Source organism: Hermetia illucens, chromosome 2 (genome assembly GCF_905115235.1).
Source record: "Hermetia illucens chromosome 2, iHerIll2.2.curated.20191125, whole genome shotgun sequence".
Classification (NCBI taxonomy): Eukaryota; Metazoa; Arthropoda; class Insecta; order Diptera; family Stratiomyidae; genus Hermetia; species Hermetia illucens.
Window position 1 is genome coordinate 139149358 of NC_051850.1, and position 10561 is coordinate 139159918.

General features: G+C 45.1%; 1 protein-coding gene across 2 annotated transcripts; it reads right to left on the reverse strand.

Annotated features, from left to right (window-relative positions):
* Positions 1–3663: 3663 nt before the first annotated feature.
* On the reverse strand, positions 3664–10155 carry LOC119649295 (serine/threonine-protein kinase 40-like). 2 transcript variants are annotated; one of them, XM_038051387.1, is made up of 8 exons: positions 9752–10155; positions 9546–9692; positions 9375–9484; positions 9190–9307; positions 8831–9132; positions 4730–4919; positions 4506–4568; positions 3664–4455 (listed from the first exon to the last, which is right to left on the reverse strand). In XM_038051387.1, the coding sequence occupies exons 1-8, from the start codon at positions 10022–10024 to the stop codon at positions 3784–3786; spliced, it is 1875 nt and encodes a 624-aa protein (XP_037907315.1). In that variant the 5' UTR covers positions 10025–10155; the 3' UTR covers positions 3664–3783. The 2 variants fall into 2 exon arrangements, with proteins under 2 accessions (XP_037907315.1, XP_037907316.1); XM_038051388.1 differs by having other exon boundaries at positions 4292–4445.
* Positions 10156–10561: the final 406 nt, after the last annotated feature.

Below are 10561 nucleotides of genomic sequence, written 5' to 3' on the forward strand. Positions count from 1 at the left end.
CCTGCTGCCGCTTGCTGCACACCACCTCACTGGCTTTAGAACCAGGGAGGAAGGCATTAAAGGTAATGGAAAGAGTTGGGGGCTGAAATTTTCCCCGACAAACTAGGAGAAGCTGTTGAGTCTACCAGTATAGTCATCATCAAGTCCGTCGGCAAGTGGTTCAGCTTTGCTGTCCCTCTACCGACAGGCTCTTTATCAGTTGTTTCATCAGCCAAGCCAAGAAGGTTGGCGATAAGCGCGACGCACTCCTCGCCCAGTTCTACGAGCGCGTGGTTGAATCTGGTGCGCCCAGGGAACTCCAGTTTGTCGCTAAAAAGTTTATTGGACTTTGTCCAATCCGTTTTCCTAAGATTTCGTTTTTGTACCATATTACAAACTGTTCGGCTGCAAAGGTCAGACTAATTTCTAAGTAACGGTGATCTGAAAGTGAGACTTCATCTAGCACTTACCAGTCTCTAACGAACTCTAACAACTTTGAAGTAGAGATTGTTAGGTCACGTTCGGGGTCATCAGACCAGCTGAAGTGATAAAATCAAAAAGTTTCTCTCCTCCAGGACTGCGTTTGCTACTGCCACAACAAATAAGTTGAACGTTCGCATCACAATTTAATAAAGAGTTCAAGGTCACTTGATTGCTGCATACATCAAGTCCGTCGGCAAGTGCTTCAGCTTTGCTGTCTCACCTACCGACAGGGTCTTTATCATTTGCTCCATCAGCCAAGTCAAGAAGTTTGCCTGTGAGGAGCGGCCAGATCTCCCATCAGGCGCGACCCCAGCTGGCGGATTGGGGCATACCTACTGATGTGTAAATATGTGTTCATGCACTTTTCTTTTCTCACTGTGCATGGGCTAGTGTTTGCTCATCTCTGGTGCGTGGACCAAAATGGCTATAAGAAGGATACCCAGAACATAAAACTACCATGGAAGACGAGAAAGGAGGAAGCTTACGGTGCAGAGGCACGCGGGCTCCCGGTCGTCGATATCTCTCGACCACAGTGCCTTGGTGGTGGACAACTTGGCCACCTTGGCATATAATGTTACAAGTGATTTGGATCTGGAGAAGGAGGTGATCCAGCGAAGAACGACCTTACCGAGAACATCAGTAGCAAGGCCAAACAGAGATGAACTTTAAGCAGATCGTTGCACGACAAAAACCGTGCTAACACCCACCGCATTTGTTCAAGATGCGCGATAGCAGGAGGTGCTCCAAGAACAAGAAAGGGATCCATTCAAAAGAAGTTCATCAACTTTGAGATCTCCACCAATGCTAAAGACGATGAAGTATATAGTACAGACAAGATCAATAAACGCCAAAAGTGAAGGAGCGTACAAAAGGAGTAACCCTGCCGGGGTTTATAGGGAGCAGAGTCCCGATCTGGAGGGATTACCCTTCACCTAGCTTGGGGCAAAAATAGTTGAGCTGTCCGAATTCATCAAGGCCAAGCACAACGTGCACCAAGCCATAAAGAATATGGTGATCGCAGATGGAAGAAAAGAATACTAAGGATACGCCGAACCCCGCTGCACCAACAATGTCACAAGCGACCCAAGTGTCACCTAACTGTACTACGATTGAATCACGGCGAAATAAACGAGTACGTGAAAACGAGGGGGATCCTTTAAATAATCAGCACGCGCCTAAGAGAAAAAAGGAAACTCTGAAAACCAGTACTAATAGCTCTGAAGAAGGAAACCGTACAGCGAATGTAGAAAAGTCGACCAGCGTTGCGAAGCCCAAGACGAACGGAAACGATGGATGGGCTAAGGTTAGCCGCAAAAAAACGAAACAAAAAAAAAAGGCCGACCCCTTTCAGATGCGATTGTTATCTCCATTAAGGGCAATCTGTTTTACGCGGAGATATTCAGAAAGGTCAAAGCAGATCCCGACCTAAAAGATATGAGTGGAAATGTGAACCGAATCCAAAGAACCCAAAAAGGGGATCTCATGTTCGAGCTGAAAGATCCAGCGTGGGAAAAACTGATGACTTTCGCACTCAGGTGAAAAACTCACTTGCTGAGAACGCCGCAAATGCCAAAAAACATGAGATCTACATACATACAATGTAAGGATCTCGAAGAAGTGACATCGAAAGGAGAAATTTGTACTGCTCTGAAGGAGCAATTTAAGTCTGTTGTAAGTTTACGAAAAGCTTATGGCGGTACTCAAACGGCTACAATACGAGTACCAGCGAAGGCAGCGCAGAAGTTGTTGGCGGCGGAAAAGCTCGGATTGGATGGGTTGTCTGCCGTTTAAGGGAACAAATTTCACTAAAGAGGTGCTTTAAATGCCTCATGTTTGGGCACTTTGCGAAGGTATGCACGAGCAGCATTGATCGGTCTGATCGATGCAGAAGATGTGGGGAGAAGAGCCATATTGCCAGGGAGTGCAATAGGGACCCCAAATGCCTATTGTGTGAGGTGAAGGAGGGGCAAGATAACCGGCATATTGCCGGAAGTGGTAAATGTCTGGAATTTAGGAAGGCGCTCACTGCAATAAGAAAATGAGGTTTATTCAAATAAACCTAAATCATTGCAGGGTCGCTCAGGATTTACTTGAGCAGACCACGTTCGAATCTAAGGTGGAAATCGCCATCATAAGTGAGCCGTACAGAAACCGTCACGGTGGCATATGGGTCACAGATTCGACTGGCGGAGCGGCGATCTGTCTCACCCAGTTTCTCATGGGGCATGGAGGATATCTCCAATACCTTCACAGGTTTAAATTGGACACCTCACCCGACTGTCCAAATTGCTGTGGGGTTCCAGAGGACCCAGAGTATGTATTCCTCCACTGTCCGAGATTTTTGGAAGAAAGGAGGAATCTAGAGGAGACTCTAGGATAGGTGCTGGTACCAGAACATCTGGTGTCGAAAATGCTAGCACATCAAGAGAATTGGGAAGCGGCCAATTCCATGATCGCATCTATCCAAAAGCAGAGGAGATGAGAAATACGCGGTCACGTGCGCCACCTATAGACGAATGATGACTAAGCTAGAGTGAGCTAACTCCGCCCCGTGATGTAATTCCTTACGGTGGTTCTGCGGGACAGGGAGGGAGTCAGGGGTGATTTTAGTGGGTAAAAACCCCACACGCTGGTGTGTCCAGACCAGTGTCTTTTGAAGATTTCCACCTCCTCAAAAAAAGAAAGCCAAGAAGGTTGGCAATAAACGCGACGCACTCCTCACCCAGTTCTACGAGCGCGTGGTTGAATCTCTGAATGTGGGCCTCCGTCTAGAGGAACCAACCCGCCGGGTTTCGCCGCCGCAACGGTGCCACTCCTATTGCCACGTCAGTTTTGGTAGCAACCAAATATAAATATATATATCAAATGGAAGGTCTCAATTGGTATTTTCCGATGTTAGCCTTAGTTTTGACATTAGTTTTCAAGGAAGAAGTGGGGGAGGGCTAGAGGGTGATCACTTATCTAACGGGCTCATCTTGAGCCCAATCGACAAAATGTCAAAGAATGTCCTTTATGATATTTAGGTCTAAAACTATCCTTAATGCCGACAGTCTCATCGAACAGTTGTGCACTCACATAATAACACACAAAACTTTTCATACATGAAGCAGATTTTCCACTTGTTTTGTTTAATGGTTGAGCCATGAGTTCGCATTTATTTCATGGTTGTCGGGCAAATTATAGAGGATTTTTTCTCACCTGGAATATTAACTAATTATTTGGTTTTACTCAAGAAAACAGTTTAATTCCTCGAAAAATTATAATTTGCGCCATTTTAATTTTATCGAACGTTAAAATCTTATTATATTTGAATTGGACGAATTAACGTCGCCTACGTTTGGGAAAAATTACAATATTATGATTTTTTGTTTGAGCCTTTTCGTCGCTGAAGAAATTCTCGTCGTATCCAACTGATTTCAGCATAAGTATTAAAAGATGCTTAATATCATTATCTGGTTGAAATCCTGCTATTATTGGCCCGAGTGACATTCCAACTTGACACCTTTCGAAAAATTCTACCAATCGCGAGAAAAGACTACGATTCGAATTTATAAGAAAGTTCTGAACTACTTCAGTATCCTTAAATACTTTAGTGATCCATCGATAGAGGCTCTTCGCAAGCGCTATTGTTAAAACTCCATCGAATTCTTTGTACCTCTTAAATATCCTAATTTGCGGGTTTGTCGCTAAATAGGATCCCACAGCCTTGATGAACTCCTCACGTTGCCTCTTCTCTTTCGATATGGTTTCTGGTGATACTCCGACGACAACTTCAATTATCAGCTTGTTCTCTGATTTGATTATCCGAAGTCTGGAGCCTGTGTCAAGCAGCTGAGTTACAAATGGATACAGTTCCGTTGGTTTCCTCGTGACGATGATAGATATATCTTTGCTGTACTCTCTTTGTACATTCAACCACCAAGAATATTTTGATATCAAGTGGTCGATGTAGAAAACTTCTTTGGCCTTCAGGGTGAGGGGAGCTTTGGAAGGCTGAAGATGGAAGATCAAAAATGGCAGTCATTGAAAATAAACGATCTTACCTGGTTTTCGTTCGAATTAAATTTTGGGAAGACTTGGTGGCAATTGGATGTTGAGGGGGAATTCTGAAAAGTTCAGCATTTTCGTCAAATTTCAATGTTAACAAGGTTTGGTCGGAGTCATTATTATGGCTTTAATGTAAATGATATCGCTTGGAACTTGATCAATATATCCGGGAAAAAAACAATGTTCATCATTAAGGGATAATTATAGCATTCACACATACTTCCGAGATTTCAGATGGGATCTGATTCACGTCTCCTTGTGGTACGTATTGATCCAGAGCTCTCGCTCTCCTCACGATAAATATGGATTCCAATTTTGCTCGCACTTGTGCAGCCGTCATTCTCCGTTCAGGGTCAGTGTTCAGGAGGCCTTTGAGAATCTCTACAGTGGCAGGAGAAACTTCATCATTCCTGAAAATAACAAATGATTAGGTTTTTAGTGAAATACGACGTGATGAGTTGGTTGCTTCGAATGTTGCTAACCCTGCTGCGCCACATCACTCCGCCCCCAGATGAAACCTAGGGGTTTCAGCGACCGAACCCGGAACTGCGTTCCCCATCATTCGAACGCGACGTCGTTTTGAGGCGGAAACGGGCTTCAGCCTGGACAAGGAGACAGCCTTTTTGTGTCCCCTATCTCGAGCTGGAACAAATGCTCTCCTCGCTCGAAAACACGGGGCGGGCCGTCGTATGGAGACTGCAGCGGCTTCCGGACAACATTCGTCCTGACCAGGACGTGCGTGCACGTGTCCAGTTCCCTGGGAGCGCAGGCAAGTGCGGATGTGTGTCGGGTGGGAGGTGGGGGTTTAAGGCGGTGAAGGTTGTCTCTCGGCAGACACAGCAATCCAGAATCTGTGAGAACCGACCTCTTGTCGAAGACCGGGTCAGTTGGGAGCCGTGGGTTTTCCCCGTATACTAGCTCCACGGGGCATGCAGCAAATTCCTCTTGGCGGGTTATTCGAAGGCCAAGTAGGACGAGAGACAAGACTTGAGTCCAGGACAGATCGTCGCGGGCCATAATGGCGGATTTCAGCGTCCGGTGCCAACGCTCTAGCATCCTATTGGATTGCGGGGGTATGCAGTAGCTGGCTGGCGTTTGAATCCGAGGAGTTTTCCTAACTCCCAAAAAAGGGTGGTCTCGAATTGCATTCCCTGGTCAGTGGTAATCACTACAGGGACAGCGAAGCGAGGGATCCACTCTCGACAGAAGGCTTCGGTACAAGATTGTGCCGTAATATCCTTCAGAGGTATTGCCTGTCGATGATTGTGAGACAATACTTGAAACCGTGCGAGTCTCGCAAAGGGTTTACGATGCGTTGCGTGGAATCGCTTGATAGTGTGTGGGAATGAGCCCACTTCTATCCTTACATGACTAGTGACCTTACACTTCTGGCATACGACGCACTCTTTGTCCCAGAAGTATTTTTCGGTGACTAACCGACTTGTCGTCTTGATGCCTGGATGCGCTAAGTTGTGAACTGCGTGGAATACTTCCTTGCGAAAGGTGGCCGGGGTTCCTTTTTCGAGTACTCGCAGCAGAGAGAAAGTTTCGAGGCGAAGATGGGTAACTCCCGAGATTTGTATTTGGGGCTGGATTTGAGGCTCTGAAGTACTGCGTCATTCTCTTCCGCCTTGGCGATAGCCGAGAAGTCGAGTGAGGCGGGAATGTTTACCTCAGAGACACGTGACAAAGCGTCAGCAACTATGTTGTCCTTGCCGGACACGTGCTGTATGTCGGACGCGAACAGGCTTATAAAGCTCAGGTGTCGAAGCTGACGAGGGGACGTTTTGTCGAGCTTTTGTTTTAAAGCATACGTGAGAGGCTTATGGTACGTGAACCCTGTGAACGGCCTGCCTTCAAGGGAGAAACGGAAGTATTTCATGCTTAAGTACGCGGTGCGCAGTTCACGATCGTAGGTGCTGAGTTTCCGTTGAGCGGGGTTCAACTGTTTAGAGTAGAAGCTCAACGGCTGCCAGACTTGATTCACCTTTTGGTGAAGGGCAGCACCTACTGCGATGTCAGAGGCATCAACGAAAATGACTAGGGGTGCATCTTGTTAAGAAATGCCAAGAATGTAGCATCAGCCAGTTGTTGTCGGGATTTGTCAAACGCGTGGACAGCCTCTTCAGACCACACAATCTCTCATGTGTTTTTTGCTTTGGGGCCAGACAAGTACGCGTTCAAAACGGACTGGTGTTGGGTGGCCTTGGGCAGGAAATGACGATAGAAGTTTAGCATGCCCAACAACCTCCGCCACTCTTTCCTTTCGGACGCGGGAAATTTGTGATCACTTGCACCTTGTCTGGGTCGGGCTATATTTCGTCAGGGGTAATGGAGTGGCCGAGGAATCTCACCTGTGTCTGGAGAAGCTTTATCAACGTTTAGAACTAAACCGGCCTCAAGGAGGGGAAAAATGCACTCGAGATGGGCTAAATGCTCAGAATCTGAGGAAGAAGCGACCAAAACATCATCTAAATACACGAAACAGATGTTGAGGTTTCGCAGGACTGAATGAACCTTTGAAAGGTTTGCGCCGCATTTCACAGTCCGAAAGTCATCCGTGTGAACTCGAAGAGTCCAAAGGGTGTACATATTGCCGTCTTTGGAATGTCTTCTGGAGCTACAGGGATTTCGTGATGAGCCTTGGCTAAATCCAAGGTCGGAAAGATGCGGTAGTTTGCGAGATGATGCGCAAAGTTGTGGATGAATGGAATGGGATATCGGTCAGGAAGAGTCTGTGCGTTTAGCCTTTTATAATCCCCACAGCGGCGCATTCGCCGTTTGTCTTAGGCACCATATGGAGTGCGGAAGACCAATAGCTGTCTGAAAGTCTGCAGATACCCTGTTGGATAAGTCGCGTGAATTCTTTTCCCGTAATAGCCAGCTTCTGGGGTGGTAGAGGACGCACCTTTGAGAAGATAGGGGAACCAGTGGTGTTAATGTGGTGCTGCTCATTGTGCTTCACTGGTTTCGAGAGACTACATTCGGTAGTAATCTGGCTGAATCTTTGGAGGAGTGCCCGAACATGAGAGTCAGTAATATCCTCCAAAAGTACGGAAAGATTGTTGTTGGGGTCTGCTGAGATTCTGCCTGACGAATTAAGATCGGTTGTGGGGTCTATAAGGGACCACTAGCAACCCATGGTAACACAAGAAGTCTGCGCCTAAAATGGGGAAGCTGACATCCGCCATGATGAATCGCAACGGGAACGTCCTACGCAAGCCAAGACTCACGTCCGCTTGGCTGTAATCGTAGGTGTTAATGCGCGAGGAATTTGCTACCGCAAGTTTTAAAGGTTGTGGAAGTAGCCGGTGGTGGCGGGGTACGGGAAGAACTGTAACCTTGGCACCAGTATGAACAAGATAACTGCGCCTGCTGAGAAAGTCATAAAATGCTAGGCTACGTGGCGCTGCGTTCTGGGTGGATGTCGCCGGGACCCCCCGCGGACCTAATTTTTTGAGGTACGCGCGAATTGACATGGGAGCGTACATCTGGTAGCTTTTTCGCCGAATGATTTTTTGAGTAGCACAATCACTAGTTAAGCATGCTATTATCTTTTTCGATGCGAAGGGAGTGATCAACAAGGACTTTTTAACTAACGGTAAGACTGTTACTGGGCAATTCTACCTGAGAGTGCTTCGCCGTTTGAAGGATAGGGTTCGCCAGTTCAAGCGGATATCGCTGACGATTGGATCCTCAATTACTACAACGCGTTGAATTACACGTCACCCGTTGCCTGCGAGGTTCGGCCAGAAAGAAGATTATAATGTTGGGGCACCCTTCCCCTCCTTCCAGTCTGCTAACACTTTCTTTTCAATCTCAGCGGATACCAATGAACATTCGCTCCTGTCCTAAAAAAAGCAAATCCATCATTGACATCTAAGAGCTATAGGCTATGCTTCACAGCTTATGAAGCGGATAGATAGAAGAAAAAGGACACATATTAGATATTATCATAGTTTGTAACGTATTGATTGTAGTAAGATCAATTCGCAAGTAACGAAAACTAGGTTAAGGCAAGCAGATCGCTCTTAGGGTGAAGTATAATAGCTTGCAGACACGATTACTGAATCCAAACGAGTGAGGAATGGTATTATGGGTGCTAACATTCGTGCAGCTTGTAATACCTCTCGTAGATAAAAGAAAAATTGGCACTATCCCAACAAATGCAGCTCATCGACCTAGAGAAAATTAGGAGGAGGAGTCGCATTTGGCAATTAAAAAGAGGATCATCTGGAGTTTAGCTCAAGTCGAAGAAAACAGCAGAGAAGGACTTATGTTGTGATTAATAATCCTGTTTTGAATATCTGAAATTACTTACTCTGGTATGTCGAATTTTCCCGATATAATCTCGTTAATTGTAGGTTCGAAGAAGGGGAACTTCCCATAAATCATTAAATATAGAATAATGCCTAATGACCACATGTCTGACGGTTTTCCTTTGTAAGGCTTTTTCAAGAAAACTTCGGGGGCAATATATGCTGGGGTACCGGATTGATCAGGGACTATTACGCCTTCATTAGATATAAACCGGCCTAACCAAAAGTTGGCAATTGTAATCTTCTTTGCTGTTGTATTTAAGATAATATTTGTCGTCTTGAGGTCTTTGTGGATGATATTTTTCTGAAATAGTGAAGTTGCAATTAGATAGAGAACAGTACCAATGCGGAAGTAGCTCACCTGGTGAATGCGCTCTATTATTTTGACAATTGCGTGAAACATGAATAGGGCGCAGTTCTCAGGAATCTTCTTAACCCTTTTTATGTATTCCTCAAGGTTAATATATGAATTGGACTTACTGTAAAGAGAGGGTTACAGATGCGTTTCTAGGAAATGGAGATAAGCATAAAAATAGGAGGATTTACCAGAAACTATGACTCATAAGGCAGTCCAATACGAGGATGTGTCGCTTTATTGTCACACCTGTGTATACGCATTTTCCGTCCGCTGTCACCGTGTCTTCATATGCGAAATCCTATAGGAAGAGGTGCAGGAGTTAAACTGAACTTAGATAGAGAATCAGAGGGTGTTTCTACACTAAACATTCCGTGTTCCTTTACTATTCCTGGTTCCTTTTTTAATAGGGAGAGTAGCGAATACTCTGTATGCAGCAGTGCTTTACCTCGTAGTTCATCTTGAAGACGTTGGTCACTAACATTGGGATCTGTGGATTCTTGTACGATCTATCGGGGATACATAAAAAATAAAAACCTGGATTTGTAGAATTGAAGTTGGCACTAACTTTCAAAAGGTAGAACTGATTCGTCTTCTCTCTCTTCGCGATATATTGAACGAGGCATTTTACTGGCACGACCCCAACCACTTCGGGTCCAATTATGTAGCGACCCGCTCTGCGTAATTTTCTACGGTCTACAGGTAGACCAGCAGGAGGAGCTCTGATAGCGGAAGGTGCTGCACTTCGTGGATGTAGACGCTGGCGATCGTTGTTTAACTTTCGTCGCTTCCTTAATGGTGAAGGTTCATTGCATTCTGAATCACTGCTGCTGATATCCATAGCTTTAAGGAAGAGTTTACAACATTTACGATGATAGTGTTCTAATTAGAAGCCAACTTAAATCAAATAAACCGCTAAACATTGACAAAGAACTAATCATTCCACAGATGTAATGAAGCACCGTTCACAAGTGCCAGGCACGGTATTGAGCGCAAATCGTTGCAAACAAACCTTTTTGTTTAGAAAAATTGTCGAAATTTTTTGAGCAAATCCACTAGGTTTGGTAGAATTTATTAATGGGTTTAGCGTAGCGAGAATTTGCTCAATATATCTAATGAAATTCAAATGGCGGTGCAATAGCAAGAATAATTAATAAAAATATTTAAATCTCGAAGTCTTACATAGGCAACTGGGACTAAATAATTTATGAGGTAATGGAAATCCAATATTGGAGATCTGAACTTCACTTTCTCATGGTGGTGTTATTAACTTAGATAGGAAATTGGGTAGAAGACCAGTATGGCACGAACCCCAACGGAAAAGAACGTAATCAAGGTGAGATAGTAATTTGTTCTTCTTCAGGACTTGGGTGGGTCG